At 37.3% G+C, this 16,962-nt stretch overlaps 1 protein-coding gene across 5 annotated transcripts in view; it reads left to right on the top strand.

The window, feature by feature from the left end:
• The window catches only part of PDE5A (phosphodiesterase 5A), a 174,114-nt gene that overhangs the window by 109,885 nt on the left and 47,267 nt on the right, over positions 1–16,962 (top strand). For all 5 annotated transcript variants that reach the window (XM_023741104.1, XM_023741106.1, XM_004386810.1 and 2 more), the window contains exons 10-11: positions 5,472–5,647; positions 7,939–7,998. In XM_023741104.1, coding sequence (XP_023596872.1) covers positions 5,472–5,647; positions 7,939–7,998 — 236 coding nt within the window. The remainder of the gene's footprint in view (positions 1–5,471; positions 5,648–7,938; positions 7,999–16,962) is intronic.

Here is a 16,962-nt window from a genome sequence, read left to right as displayed (position 1 = left end):
AAATTGGAAAGGTAAATTTATGAAATGAGAGGAGATATTAAAACAAGAGTACACTTTTAGTAAATTATGGACAAACCTCTAACAGATAATGAAGAGAAGAGAGAAGCACAGATAGGAATGAGAAAAGGAATGTAACAACAGATACAAAAAAAATTTAAAAGATGTTAGATAATGTACCAAATAGATAAAACATTTTGATGAAATTCTATAAAAATTGGCAATAACCAATACTCACTCAAGAGGAGTTTAAAATTTTTCATGAGAGTAATTGAGAAAGTTATGTTAAAAGCCATGTAAAAAACAACAACAACCAAAAAAACTTTCCAAAGGAAGTTCTAGTCAAGACAACCAGAGGAGGGGAGAGGATGGACTGAAGTGGGACATAGGAAAGGAGAGAGCAAAATAAAATAATTTAGCAATGATATGGATGTTAAATGGAAAAACCCAAGTATATCTAATAAGAGTTTTAAAAGTGGCTGGTTATCATATTGTAGAGACATTTTTTAGATAAATAATAATGGAAAAAATCCCACTTACAATAGCAACAAAAAATATAAAACACTTAGGAATAAATTTAGCCAGAAGGCACAGTGGTAAAGAGCTCAGCTGCTAACCAAAAGGTCGGCAGTTGGAATCCACCAGCCTCTTCTTGGAAACCCTGTGGGACAGTTCTACTCTGTCCTATAGGGTTACTATGAGTCAGAATCGACTCGACGGCAATTGGTTTATATGAGAAAAACTAAAATTCTACTGAGTAACTTATAAGCCTGCATTAAGTGAAGCAACATAACATTCCCTGAATGTTAAGATTCAATTTTTTAAGCTGTCAGCTCTCCCCCAGATTAAATTTACATCAATTTTAATACATATCCTTGTAAGATTTTTTTGCAGGGAGGAGGAGGTTCTTGACCAATATTTATAAAATTCATCTGGAAGAATAACATCTAAAAAGAATCGAAGAGTTGTATGCAGAGAATTGCCCTATCCAGAATTAACGTTGTAAAAGTAACAAAATTGAAAGTATGGAGTGTGTGCTAAAAGAGATGGCAAGATTGATGGAGCAGAATAGAAAGTCTAAAAGCAGACCCAATTCTAGTGTGTATAACATTTATGTTGTTATTATTATATATAATAATATTTCCTTGCTTCTAAGATGCCACTGGATGAAAGGCATGCCATTTTGTATACTACAAGAAAGAAAAATATAATGCCAATTAAATTATGACAAGTTATCGATTATAAGATGCATACTGATTTCAAAAATGTTAAAATATGAAAAAAATCTTAGAATACTTAATAAATACTCAATAAATAAGTATGAACTTACTATATGATAAGGTGACAATTCAGATCATTAGAGAATGAATAACTTTTTGGGTATAAGAATTCAGTAACGATTTGGGAAAAAATTAAGTTGGATTACAAGATTAAATGTAATACCACTAATCTATAAAAGTACTAGAAGAAACTATAAGTTCTTGTATAATCTTAAAATAGGGAAGCTTCTATTTCAGAACACTAGTTGAAAACTGAAATGATTACAATATTTGACTATTTGAAAAATTAAATATTTTACACAGCAAAACTAAGATAATTGGCAAATGACAATTGCAGGGGAGAAAAATATTTGCAAGATAAATAGTAAGGGTAGGGCTTACATGTTCAGACCACAGTGTGCTGATTTGGGAGTCTGTGTTTTGTGGTTGAGAGGACATGAGGCCACACGCAGGATGTAAGGGCTGAGCCCCTGCTCTACCACAAAGCCAGGTGTAAAACTGTGGTTCCTAACAACATCCCATCTCTGGAATTATGGAAAAGGAAACATAAGGATGTGATTTTGGACATCATTTACTCCCTTCCGCCTAATTTCCAGAAATGCCTTCAGTGCTGTCTAGCTCTCAGATCTGTTGTGATGAAATAATGTATGTACAAGTGCTTTGTGAATGCTGATGATACAAGGTAACATTAATAGTTTACTGTTCTGGTTCTCCCCTAATATGGTTTTGAATATTGTTTTATTTTATGGCTGTACATATCCATTTTTGTTGAATGGTTTTGTTTTATTTTTTGTTCTACATTAACCACTTTGTTTTCATATATAAATGATTCTGACTTTGTATACAATATGGCTTACTCTACTATGTGTGGCATTTCAGATTACCAGTATGAAATTTCATTATAGCACTATTTATCTACTCTTCCAGATCATTAATGAAATTGTGAAAACTATCTGTAAAATGTGCTCAAGCTTTAAATTTTCTTATATGAGGAACTCTGTTCTTTATAAACCCTTGTTTTTCATACTTTTTTTTTTTAACTTAGATATTTTTGTTTGATAGAATTAAATTTGCTGAAGGGTATAAAGAAATCAGTGGGATTATCATGAATGCTATATAAATATGATTATTACCCTTTCAAAGGAGAATAGATTATATGCCTAAATGGATGAGTTGTCTCTAGAATCCCTTTTCTTCCCCTAGGCTTAATTCTATGCTGTATATCTCTGTCTATAGTGGTAGGTTACAACATAGCTTTTCTACTCTGAGCTGTAGTGGTTCCAGCAGATCCTTGATATTTGTACACTTAACATTCAATTTCAACAATTTGTGAGCAATTCCAGAGGTATTAGTTAATATCTTTTAATGTAATCAGTGAATTAATGTATTCAGTGTTTTTTTACTGAGGCATAGGTTTGAACTGTGGTACAGGGGAAAGTTAGCTAGGTCATACGCCTAGCAGATTGCCTGATAGCCACATCTCAGCCCCTGTTTGTTCTTTCCTTGTTACACATGCAGTAATTCTGATGAAGTGATTAAAAACAAATCTTGTTTATGAAACACAGCCATCAAGTAGGAGAAAACGAGTAAAAATTGAAAAGTCAATTCATTGTGATGTGAGGATAAGGGCATGAAACACATTACTCTTACTTTTCAAGAAAATGTGATTTGGGAGACAGCCAAGAGGCTATGTAAACAGCTTCATATTTATAATTTGAGGATTCACAAAGGTTGAGGGACATAACTGGTGAGAATGTAAATGGTCTATTGTACGCGTGTGTTTTTACTATACATTTAAAAAAAAACGCATTGCCGTTGAGTCAATTCTGACTCATGCTGACTTGCAGTAGAACGGCCCCATAGGATTTCCAAGGCTGTAATCTTTGCAGGAGCAGATTGCCACATCTTTCTCCAGCGGAGCAGCTGGTGGGACACTGTCGAGCACCTTAACCACCAGGGCTCCCCAACCATACCTGGGCTGTATTTTATTAAGATAATTAATGCCAATTGCCATTTAGTATGTAGTTTTTTCTCCTAATATCCAAATTCATGGTGTCTCATTTAAACCTTTTCTTGACAGTGGAATAAGTGTTAGAGAAGTAATCCCTGCAGTATGAATGTAAATAGCTAAGGATGTGTGGATCATGACAAATTATAGATAACATTGTGAAGAATGGGAATGCCAGAACACTTAATTGCGCACATGAGGAACCTGTGCATAGACCAAGAGGCAGTTGCTCAAACAGAACAAGGGGATACTGAATGGTTTAAAGTCAGGAAGACTATGTATTAGGGTCGTGTCCTTTCACCATACATATTCAGTCTGTGTGTTGAGCAAATAATCCGAGAAGCTGGACTATATGAAGAAGAACGGGACATCAGGATTGGTGGAAGACTCATTAACAACCTGCGTTATGCAGATGACACAACCTTGCTTGCTGAAAGCAGAGAGGATTTGAAGCACTTACTGATGAAGATCAAAGACCACAGCCTTCAGTATGGCTTACACCTCAACATGAAAAAAAACAAAAATCCTCACAACTGGACCAATAAGGAACATCATGATAAACAGAGAAAAGATTGAAGTTGTCAAGAATTTCGTTTTACTTGGATCCACAATCAATGCTTATGGAAGCAGCAGTCAAGAAATCAAACCACGCATAGCATTGGGCAAATCTGCTGCAAAAGACCTCTTTAAAGTGTTGAAAAGCAAAGATGTCATCTTGAGGACTAAGGTGCTCTTGACCCAAGCCATGGTATTTTCAGTTGCCTCATATGCATGTGAAAAAAGGACAATGAATAAGGAAGACCGAAGAAGAATTGATGCCTTTGAATTGTGGTGTTGGCGAAGAATATTGAATATTCCGTGTATTGCCAGAAGAACGAACAAATCTTTCTTGGAAGAAGTAGAGCCAGAGTGCTCCTTGGAAGCCAAGATGGCAAGACTTCATCTCACATACTTTGGACGTGTTATCAGGAGGGACCAGCCCCTGGAGAAGGACATCATGCTTGGTAAAGTAGAGGATCAGTGAAAAAGAGGAAGACCTGCAACAAGATGGATTGACACAGTGGCTGCATCAATGGGCTCAAGCATAAGAACGATTATGGGGGTGGCACAGGACCAGGCAGTGTTTTGTTCGGTTGTACATAGGGTCACTGTAAGTTGGAAATGACTGTACAGTGTCTAGCAACGACAATAACACATACTTAGCTAAGTGGCCTTGAGCAAATGACTTAACCTTTCAGAGACTCAGTTTCCTCATCTGTATGGCCAAACCTGCCTCACAGTGTAAATTGTGAGGACTGGAGATGTTGTGTATACTAAAACGTTTAGCACAATGCCTATCCCACAGTGGCCCCGTGATGAAAGTCAGTTATTATATATTTAGAGACAGAAGTGATAAGGGCTTGAGCAACACTTGTTTATTTTACCCAGAGATAGGCTGGCTCACCAAACTCCTCACAGACAGACAGACTCCTAGGCTCTGATCCTGTAAAGTGCCCAGTTCAATAAGAATTTCTTAAACAATGTTGATATAATCTCCCTTTTTTATTGACTACATGTTTGACTTTCTAATAGAGGCCAGGACTTGAAAGGTTATGATTTTCTTCAAAGATAGATCTGCTTGTATTTCTAAATAAATAGTTACTTTTAGTCATTTATTTGCAGTTTCAAAATTGACTACCAATATGATTGTCCTGGACACATATTTGAAATTTGAGCCTGTCTATATGAATTGCCAGTTTTCTGCATCTACTTTTTAAGTAGTTGAGTTTTTAACTTCTGGTTTCTCCGTAAGGAAAGGCAATCCGTGTGTCCCACAGTTCTCATGTGCCTCAAAATTGTTCTCTTGGCAAACATACAAAAATCCAATTAGTCTCCAAAGGACAAATTGTCTTTGGGGACTCAACTGATCTAAAATTTGCAACAGATTCTGGAAAAAAAATAATACTCTAGGATTTTTTGAACAACATACATTTAGGACTATGTGAAACTAGTTCTCATGTAAATTAGTTTCATTTACTTGTCTAGCTTATATTTGTGGGGGTTTGTTTGCTTATTCTGAGATGCCAAGCATTCCTAACAGAAAAGTGTAAGATCATCTTTGTGTGTCTGTGCATTAAAGTTTAAAAAAAAAACAAAAACTATGATAATTAACAGTAACATTTGCTCAAATTTTTGGACCATTATAGGGGTTTGCCAACTTGTTAATAAGAAGGAGGAGAATACTGGCAAGATTAAGGCTTTCAACCGAAATGATGAACAGTTTCTGGAAGCTTTTGTCATCTTTTGTGGCTTGGGGATCCAGAACACACAGATGTATGAAGCAGTGGAGAGAGCCATGGCCAAGCAGATGGTCACATTGGAGGTGGGCTGAAGCTTACAGGGCCTCCTGGTCTCTAAGATCAAACACACAGCTTTTACCTTTCCTTGTGACAATTCATGATGTTTGTTATATCATTGTGTCCTCACAAAAACCACATAATATAGACAGGGATGGATTAACCAGTAAACATGGTGTGTACCAGCTTACAGTAAGCAAGGTACACATGGGCTTAATTGTGCTTACTTACTAATCTGTAGTGCACAATTTCACCTTGTTTTCACCATGAAAACCAGATGATGTTGTGCACTAAAGATTAGAAAGTAAACACAGTTAAGCTTGTGAGTACCTTGCTTATTGGGCAATCCAGCCCTGGGTGATTAAATTTGCCGTTTAAATAGCTGAGAAAACTTAAGATCCAAAGATTTTGAGAAAGTTATTGAAGGTTGTGTGGCCAAACCAAACTCACACTGTTTTTTCTCCTTAGTCCTCTGTTTTTTCTTCAGAAAGCAATCCTTGGCTTTAATAATCCGTTCTCACAAATGATTACTGATGCCATGGTCTACCTCTCCCTTCCCCAATCCTCCCCATCTCTCTATGGAAACAATTATGAAAAAAAAAAAAAAAAACATTAAAATAGAAACCTTAGGCACTCAGAGAATTAGATGGGAGGAAGGGGAAAAAAAATCAATGAAAAGTAGGAATAGTTTAGTTTAACCTCCCAAATAAGTATGTCATATGAACGAGTTTTACCTTGGAAACTCGTTCATATTACCTATTTATGGGTTCTACTTCTGAAAATTCTAATTCAGTAAATTTTAGGTAGAAGCTGGGGATCAATACTATTAAAAAGCTCTTCTCAGTGATTCCAAATGTGCATGCAGGCTAGTGAACAGTGGCTGAGAAGAACAGTCTTCAGAGGCAGCTCCCTCCCAGGTGGGACTAGCCTACCCAAGTGGTGCCAGCCCTTTGTGGATGTATCTCGCTAACTGCCTTAAAGATGTTCGCTTGGTATAACATGGGTATTTCCTACATCACAGACCAGTTTAGGGAAATAGAGGTCAAAAAGTACAAATGTCTCTACTTCTTCACTCATACACGAGTGTGAAATAAGTTTGAATGTTTGCCTATTCTGGTCTAGTTGAGATCAGTGGAAAATTAGTATTGGGATATAATAACTTTTTCTCTGACTCTCAGTAAATACTTAACCTAAAGAGCTAGAAAGATACACATCATATACATCAAGATTTACCAATAGCTTTAAATTTCACCTTGCTTTCTAAGGCACTTCACCCTGAATATATAACACCACTAGTTGTGGTACAGAATTATATAAGAGACCTTGGATTATAAACCTTTGAAAATCTGTTTCCGATACATATATGCCTATGTATATATATATAGAGAGAGAGAGAGAGAGACAGACCTTGGATGGTGCAAACAATTAATGCACTCAGCTGCTAACAGAAAGGTTGGAAGTTTAAGTCCACCCAGAGGCAGCTAGGAAGAAGGGCCTGGTGATCCACTTCCCAAAAAATCAACCACTAGAAACCCTATGAAGCACTGTTCTACTCTGACACACATGGGGTCACCATCAGTCAGAATCAACTCTACTGCAACTGGTTTATCAAATGCTTACTCTGTATTATAATGCTTATACATGTATTAACAAGTGAGCCGAGGCCAAGTCATTAGAATCCTGGAGCCTCAGTGTTCTCAACTGTTAATGGATGAATTTGTAGATGAGCCCTGCTATCTTCTCAGCTCTTGAATCCTATGAGTGTATCTGGATCCCTGAATCTATATAACGTTATATCCCAGCCGTTCAGTTTTTCCTTATGAATTCTACAGTAGTTACAGGTCTCATCTTGGAGTTTCTTCTAGACTACTTTCTTCTCAAATGTCAACATTAAAATGTCAGTTTATGCAAAGGTTTTTTTGGACACGAGCAAAAATAACTAAAGTCGGTATTTTTTTTCCTTTGCCTAGGTGGTAGGTTTAAAAAACAATTCAGAATAAAATTTCTGCGAAGTTTGAGCTAATAGTTATTTCTAATGTGGCATATAAATAATGTATTTGTTATATCAACAACATCGGAATGAAAATTACTAGAGTTTCCTTTGAACATAGGGAGCATAGCTTTTTGTTTTCTGAAACAAGCAATGAAATTGAAATGTGAGATTTTCATGCTTGTTAAAGAACGCGAAGAAGGTTTGGGCATTCTGAGGAAGCTCGTTATCTCTACAAGAAGTTCCAGCAGAATTCCAAGCTTGAAATTCCAGTCCCCATTTGGTACCCTGTCCTGTATAACCAGTGCTGCTTTTCTTCCCCTGTAGGTTCTGTCATATCATGCTTCTGCAGCAGAGGAAGAAACAAGAGAGCTCCAGTCTTTAGCGGTAATTTTCCTCCTTCTTCTTTTTAAAAATTGCTAACTATAGACATCCAATTAATAGGTAAATATGCTTTGCTCAGGATATCTGCTTCTACTAGTAATGGTCCCCTAGACATTTAATCAAATTTGGTAAATATTGAGATGGACTCTCATAAAAATATTTAATCAACTCTAGTTTCTTGTAGAGGTACAACGTCAAAGCAAAAATAATAACTTACATTGACATTGTAATATACAGTTCTGATTTTTTTCCAATAGTTGTTACAATCTTTACATCTTTATACGAAATTAAATTTAGTTTTCAGTTCCTGGGGAAATGGGGACAGGTGGCTGAAAGGTGGTTGTGTGGCTAGGGTGATGACAGCAATGATTTTATGGTTCATGGCTGATAATCTAGTTTGCATTATCAAGAATTAAGAGTGACTTTAATTTCTGACCATATGGCTTGTGGGGTGCTATTTGAAATTGGGTTCAGATAAGGTTAGTTTCTGATTTCTAATTGTATTCTCATTTAGTATATGGTGGGAGAAGGGCACATTGATATATATAAGTAGGTCTTGGCTGGGATTAATGAAAATTTAAGGTACTTTTACAACCAAGACTAGCCTTCTACTTTTAAATTTATTTGAGATGGACTAGATAAGGTCTATTTGAGATGGACTAGATAAGGTCTATGTGAGATGTGATGGGAGTTGTATAAGGAACGAGAAGGGTGTGATCAGATGATTGATTCTGTGTCATTGTCCAGGGTGGTACAAACGGTTAACACACTCAGCTGCTAACCAAAAGACTGGTGGTTTAAGTCTACCCAGACATGCCTCAGAAGAAAGGCCTGGTGATCTACTTCAAAAAAAATCAGCCATTGAAAATCTTACAGAGCACATTTCTACTCTGACACACATGGGGTTGCAATGAGTCAGAATAAATTTGATGGCAACTGGTGGTGGTGGTCTCATTGTCATAATCGTCACAACTTACCATATGCTAAGCCCTTACATTTTCTCATGTAAACGGTACAACTATGTTATAAATACCACAGTGAAGCCCAGAGAAGCCAAGTGACTTGTTCGAGGTCACACTGCCAATAAGTGGCAGAATTTGGAAGCAAACTCACACAGTCAACCTCCTGAGCCCGTGCATGTAACCACTGTGCTGTCTGTTATGAGCTGTTAGAGAGAAGATTAAAGATTAAAGGTTTTGATGTTGGTTATTCAAGGAATGATGGTGCCATTAATTAACAAAAGTGGAAATATTAAAAAGAGAGACTTATTTTAAGGGAAAGCTGGTAGATTTGATTTAGGACATTGTAAGTTTGAGATGTTGGTGGAACAACCAAGTGGACATCCTCAACAACCAGGCAAGGCAGGACTAGAGTGGTGAGGAGGCGATTGTCAGAACTAAGGTGGAGATTTGCAAGTTAGTGATCCCATGGTAGTGAAATTATGGGGGTGGAGCAATGGGGAGAGAGTGCAGAGAGATCAGGAAAGACTAAGCGCAGAGCTCCTGTGAGTATAGTTTTAGATGGAAGGAGCCAGAAAAGAGACCAGCTAAGAAGATAAAGAAGTTGGTGTCTTAACAGGGAGGAAGGTTTAGGAGAGTGCAATGGCACAGAAGGCAAAGATAGCATTTCAAAACAGCAGATCCCACCAGTTGTTGTAGGAAGGCTGAAATATGAGGACTGAGAAAAGGCTGCTGGATTCAGTGTTCAGGTGATCGTTGAGAAAGCAGTCTGAAGGGAGTTAACGTATAAAAAACCAAAACCTGTTACTGTCGAGTCAATTTCAACTCATAGCGACCCTGTAGGACAGGGTAGAACTGCCCCCTAGGGTTTCCAAGGAGCGGCTGGTGGATTTGAACTGCCGACCTTTTGGTTAGCAGCCGAACCCTTAACCACTGCACCACCAGGGCTCCAAAGTTATAAAAGGTAAGAGTAAATGGTGAGGAAGTGGAGGAAGTGAGCCTAGACTATTTTTTTCTAATAAGTTTTGTGTAAAAGAAGGAGAAAGTGGAGAAGTAGCTATGAAAGGTGTTGGCTGAATTGTGAAGCTTTTTATTATTTCTGGTTTTATTTTGTTTTTGTGAGCAGGAGTTGCTCACAAGCCAGAAGACAACATGTTCTTAGACAAGGGAGAGTACAGGGTTGAGTGTGAGACTCACAATGCAGGACAGTGAAGAGATATGGGCCTTGAAGTAGCCTGGGCATGAAAAACAGACATTTCTTTTACAAACACAAGAGCAAAAAGACAGAATAGCTACAGTTATTGAGCACTTACTATGTATCTGGCATGTTTTAAGTTCTTTGTGTGTGTTAGCTAAGTGTATTGAATCCATAACCTACCTTTAAGGTACATATTATTAGCATTTTGTGAAAGGGAATATGAAGCTAAGAGAGTTTAGATTGTCCTACTCAGCTTCTCACAGAGTCCCTAAGTGGCAACAATGGTTAAGTGCTTGGCTACTAACTGAAGGGTTGATAGTTCAAATCCACCCAGAGTGCCTTGGAAGAAAGACCTGGCAATCTACTTCCAAAAGGTTAGCACAGTTCTAATGTGAAACACACAGGGTTGCCATGAGTCAGAATTGACTTGATGGCAACTGGTTTGGTATTTTTTTCACTCACGTTCTCAGACGTCATAAGTGATGGCGCCACTACTAAAATCCAGTCAGGCCAATTTTGTTTTAACTGGAGTTAGAACAAAAGGACATAGAATGAGAGCTTGTAAACATTCTAGTTACCCCAGTGAGTAACCAGCTACTAATCATTTGCCAAGAACAGCTGAAAGAACTTTATATGATTTCACCTGAAAGGTTAAGCTTCTTTTGGGGCTAGCCTCATGCTGAATTGGCTGTATTTATTTTTTGTATTTCTAATAAATTTGAAGTAATGAGCAATTTTCATTTCCTTACATAGGTTTATAAGTTTAAACTGTCCTTCACCTCAGGCTTAATTGGCCCATTTGTCTATTCCTCTTAGAAGGATATAGTTTTCAACTAAATGTGTACTGTAAGTTGGAAATTTAGCATTTGGAAAAATGCACTTGAAGTGCTTGCAGGCACAGTGGGGTTATTAAGTTAGTTCTAAAATGAAGACAAGGTTGCACTCTGCCATGTGTTGTTTTAGATAAATAAAAACTAGCGAATAGAGTAATTTCTAAAGATAATGCTAAAAAAACACTAGGATATAAACTTTGTTTCTCACTTTAAAAATAGTATAGTCATTCAGAAAAATCTGAAAATTATCCTCTCAATTATGTTTATAATTTTAGTAAGAGAAAAACACCTTGAAATTACTGAAAATTGTTATGTTGCCTTATTGTTCAAAACCATCTGTTGTTCAATTGGAAAATAGGTTTTTGGCAGCTGCATTAGAAATTTAGGGTCACATAGCTTGTAGATCAAGTAACTCATTTAAATTAGTTGAAATTCAGCAACTGATTTCAATGCTAGCTTTCTATCAACCTAATAAAAATTTCTTTAATCGTTCCAACCACACAGGTGTGTGTAATTAGTCTGCGTCACCCAGCAATTAGCAAAGGCACTGCCTTTGTCTGATTGTTTATCTCAGTTTAACACCTAAAACAAATTGAAAAGCTGTCAAATGTTTTCTTAACTCTTCTTTTTAAAAATTTGTCCTTAAAGAGAATTCACTCATATACTTAAGTATACTAAATGTTTATGCCTCTATCCTGAAAAGTTCCATGGTAATAGCAAGGCAATTTGGCTGGTAGGAAATTCAGAGTTCTTACTATTTTTTCTTTGATTTACTTGGGTTTTTCCCTCCGTTTTAAAACTAACTTTCTCTTGGCTTAAAATTGGGTGTAGCAGAAATAGGGCCTTAAACTGACCGTTTTGCCTTATACTTTTTAATGATCCTTGGTCACAAGTTGGAGCCCTGGTGGTACAGTGGCTAAGAGCTGTAGTTGCTAACCAAAAGGTCAGCAGTTCAAGTCCACCAGCCGCTGTTTGGAAACCCTAGGAGGCATTTTTACTCTGTCCTATAGGGTCACTATGAGTAGGAATCGACTTGACAGCAACAGGTTTGTTTGTTTTGTTTTTAGTCACAATTTGGAGCCCTGGTAGTGCAGTGTTAAGCTTTCGGCTGCTTACCCAAAGGTCAGCAGTTCGAATCCACCAGCCCCTCCTTGGAAACCCTGTGGTGCAGTTCTCCTCTGTCTTGTAGGGTCGCTATGAGTCAGAATCGACTTAACGGCAACAAGATTCTTTTTGTTTTGTTTTAGTCACAAGTTGTGGAGATAACAATAAAGGGACCCCAGCTGATTTGGTTATGATTATTAGAAAGTTAAGATAACAGTATTAATAAATGTTTATTTATTTAAACAGCCAGAAAGTTCAGGTAACTGAATATTTGATTGACTGATTGCCTTTTTCTGCCTTCCTTTCTTGTTGTAAGAGCAATAGATAAATTGCTATTTGTGTTCAGTTTTTTTAAATATGCTTCTCAGGTTTGTCATGGAGTCAGTATGGATTCAGTTCAGCCCCTATTGCTTCTTAAATTATAAGTGATGTATCTAGAAGCAAACTGAGACTCTGTTGTGATCCTAAGGCATCTTCTGTATCAAAACAGTGAACGGGAAGAGGCTGACCACACTGGCATGACTTCCTACGACAGAATTCACCTCATTGTGACCTTAACCTTTCAGAGTCAGAAACTGGGCAGGAACCCAGCCCTGATCTAATATGTGTGTGATTGTTTCAGGTAGCACAGCATGAAAGGACAGAGCCGGAGCTGACCCAAATCTCTGATGCCTAATCCAGTGTTACAGTGTAGATTCAAATCCAATCCAAAACACAGAAATTGGCAGTTCAAACCCACCAGCTGCTCTGTGGGAGAAAGATGTGGCAGTCTGCTTCTGTAAAGATTTACAGCCTTGAAAACCCTACGGGGCAGTTCTTCTCTATCCTGTAGGGTCTCTATGAGTCAGAATAGATCTGACAGCAATGGGTTTCATTTGAGTATATATGATTTTGAAAAACTAGAAGCTCATTATCCAAGTTTTGTATAGGCTGTGCCTCTTCCCTATTGAAATTTAAAGAGATCCACTTAATTCACATAAAAAGACCAGACTTAATGGTCTGACAGGGACTGAAGGAACCCCCAAAACTGTGGCCCCTGGACACTCTGTTAACCAAGAACTGAAACCACCCCTGAAGCCGACTTTTCAGACAAAGATTCAACAGGACTATAAAACAAAAAATAATACATGTGAGGAACTTGCTTCTTAGTTCAATCAGATATATGAGACCAAATGGGCAGCTCCTGTCCAAAAGCAAAATGAGCAGGCAGGAAGGGACAGGAAGTGGTCGAATGGACACAGGCAGCCTGGCATGGATAGGGGGAGTGTGCTGTCATATTGTGGGGATTGCAACCAATGTCACAAAACAATATGTATATAAATTTTTGAATGAGCTGTAAACTTTCACCTAAAGCACAGTAAAAATAAATACAGAGATCCACTTATATAATGTTAGAAAGAAGGAAAAATCACAGAGCATGTTGATAGTCATTAAAGAAAATATACTATCCAGCCCCACTGTACTTCATTTGCTTCTTTACTCTCTGTAAGATTTAGTTCAATATACTGGGTTGAGTAAATTCACCTCCCTTTGTATAAACAGATTTGGATTCACTTTCCCTCTTAGAGAGAGAGAAATTCAAACAGCATTATAAACTATGTGATTTCTTCTGCACATTTTCTGTGCACTTTAAGGGAAGAGAGATGATAGCCTTCTGTAAATTGTAGTATAGTGGCTGTGAAAGTGACTTTATTCAAAGACCTGGAACCAAAGTGCTCTCCACAAAAGAGTGTCCCCTGTGGTGGTGATAGTGGTCAGGGCTGATAAGGAGAGATTAATACCCAGGGAGGATCTCTCCTTGTAGCCAATCATTTTTTGAATAGAGCAATACAACCTATCAAATATCATATATTAATTTTATCCCTCAAAGAGATTTCCTTAAAGTAGGAATCGTTGAGATTGAAAGTATCTTTTCTTCGTAACATTTGTATTGACTAGACATCATGTTGTAGTGTAACAAAATGCCTTTATAAAACACTGGAACTAATTTGAAGAATTTAACATTTTATGAAAGACCAAGTTTAGTAACTGCCCTTCTTTTCAGACTTGCTTTAATAAATTGCTTTCTGAATAAGGACTTTTCTTAACAGTTGGCTGTTAGGAGTTGTTTCTAGCTTCCGTAATTTTTATTTTAGCTATTGATACTTGATTCTAAAGACTTAGGCAAGCAAATAGACTTTTGATAGGAGGGTAACTTTCTTTGTGCAGAAATTGAGCCAACAGTATAGACGTGTAGCCATGTCTTTATTTTCTCCTGCGGTTACCAGAGACTGCCGCATGCTAAATGTAAACCTTTTTCACGAGGCAGTCACCAAAAAGAAGAAACTCAATAATATTAAAATGATCATTATATTTACCTCATCCAAGTGTATTATTTTCCATGAACACATATTTTATGGGCTTCTGGGAGACCATACACTTTATAAATACATTATTTCCTGTAATGTTTCATTTTTCTATTGAGTAAATAAAAAGACAGCCTCCGCATTGGTGTAAAAGGGGCACCAAAAAAAGCTACATTTGTCTTGTTAAGTAAGGTACATTTGCCTTGCTAAAGCTCAGGAAAGATTCTCTTTGACTTGAGAAAAATATGTGACTAGTTTTTTAAAAAGTAGTTAAATGTGGTTTTGCATTCTGTATCATTGTGTTGTGGGAGAAAGATGTGGCAGTCTGCGTCCATTAAGATTACAGCCTTGGGAACCCTATGAGGCAGTTCTACTCTGTCTTTAGGGTTGCTATGAGTCAGAGTCGACTTGACAGCAATGGGTTTGGTTTGATTTGATTGGGATCGGATCATTGTGTTGATAGCAATTACTTGTGTAAACTACCAATATACTTCTGTTACTACACTACAAAGCTATGTGTTTCGATCATTTGTGTGCTTCTCTTCTCTATCAGGCTATGGTTTCTTAGAGTGGTATTAATAATAGCTACAATTTAGTGATTGCCTGGCTTACATGTTTTGTCGAATGGTTGAATCAGTCAATCAGTAGATTCTGGGACATCCATACTTTTAGGAAGCCACTAATCTAGCATGAAAAAGCACATCTCAAACTCTTTCAATACATTCAGCATGATTTTGCTTTCTTTTTCTTTAAAATGATTATGAAGCTAGAAATAATGTAGTTGATTAAATATATAAAACAGCCTGCTATCTGATGGTAGAGCCAGAAAGACACATATGTTCAAATTCCAGCTCTCAGGCAAGTTTGTAACTTCTCTGTGCCTCAGTTTCTTCATCTGTGAAAAGGGAATAATGAAAGAACTGACCTCACAGAGTTGTACTGAGCAGAGTTCTTGGAACATAAGCCCACGGTAAATATTAGTTATTGTTAGTATTGGTAGTTGTTCCATCTAGTAGTAGTGGCATCAAGATCTTTAGGTTCTCTCTTGTCCCAAGTCTTTCTGGCCAAGCCATTCTAATAATGAGCACTCAGGAAATTATACACTCACTTTTTAATTAGCCTAAGTAGAACAGGTAGGTGAAAAATTTAATGGAGGAAAAATCATCATGTGTTGTAAGAAAAAATGTAAACCTTTTGTGTATAAAGCATCACCAAGTCACTACTGAAGAGGAGCAATCTAGAATTGACCATTGTAGGTAACTTCCTGTCAGAGCTGCTAAAAAGTTGAAAACTGTTTGGTCATTGTTTTTCCATCTTGTATTTCCAGCGTTCTTGGAAGTGAGGGAATCAAAACTTTTATGACAGTTAAGACAAGCTGAAAACGATTTTTTTTTTTAATTACAGTAATGAAGCATTCATTGTGCAGATGAGAGAAGAAAGCATATTCCACAATATATTCTTTCTGATACAATATGATTCATTATTAAAATTAACATTCATGTTATATTCCTTGACCAAATTAAATTTAATGAAACATTCATGCAGAGTATGGATAACTGGTTAGGTTCTTGATGATCAAAAAAAAAAAAAAAAAGATTCATTTATTCATTCAGTATTGACCTGTACAAAAAAAACAAACCAAACTCGTTGCCATCAAGTCGATTCCGACTCATAGGAACCCTATAGGACAGAGTAGAATTACCCCACAGGGTTTCCAAGGACTGGCTGGTGGATTCGAACTGCCGACCTTTTGGTTAGCAGCTGACCTCTTAACTACTACAGGACTAGGGCTCCTGACCTACTGTACGTGGGCATTATATTAGGTACTCCAAATATAATAGTGAATAAATAGTCTTTACCCTCTTAAGGCTCACAGAATAGTGAAGGACTATATGCGTTAGCTATTTTAAGCAGAAAAAAGTTTAATTAGGTGCTTTCAAATTATTGGAAGGGGTGGATAAATGACCCCAGGAATGAATCCCAGAACAAACTGCAAATGCAAATATGGTATACCTCAAAAACTTACAGAATCTGGAAGTCACTGGGCTATCTGCTCCCTCCAGAATCACCCATGCTAGCATAATTTGGGGGTCAGAAAGCTGCTACCAGAACTGCAGGCCACAGAGCCATGTTATGCCCGCTAGATTCACACCAAAAAAAAAAAAAACAAGGGTTCTCCATGCACCGCTGCATTGTTTGAAATTCAATTCTTATTCAATAACACCTGTTTGTGGGGAAGCCAGCACAACTTGTACAAGGCAAGGTCATTAAGCTCCATAGACACATCCAAACTCCCTGAGGGACCGAATTACTGGGCTGAGAGCTGTGGCAACCGTGGTCTTAGGGAGCATCTAGCTCCATTGGTATAACATAGTTTATAAAGTAAATGTTCTACATTCTACTTTGGTGAGTAGTGTCTAGGGTCTTAAATGCTTGTGAACGGCCATCTAAGATACTCCACTGGTCTCACCCCTTTGGGAACAAGAGATAATGAAGAAAACTAAAGATACAAGGGAAAGATTAGTCCA

Source organism: Trichechus manatus, unplaced genomic scaffold (genome assembly GCF_000243295.1).
Source record: "Trichechus manatus latirostris isolate Lorelei unplaced genomic scaffold, TriManLat1.0 scaffold00171, whole genome shotgun sequence".
In the NCBI taxonomy this organism is placed as follows: Eukaryota; Metazoa; Chordata; class Mammalia; order Sirenia; family Trichechidae; genus Trichechus; species Trichechus manatus.
Note: the sequence above shows the minus strand (reverse complement) of the source record. Positions and strands in the feature narration are given on the sequence as shown.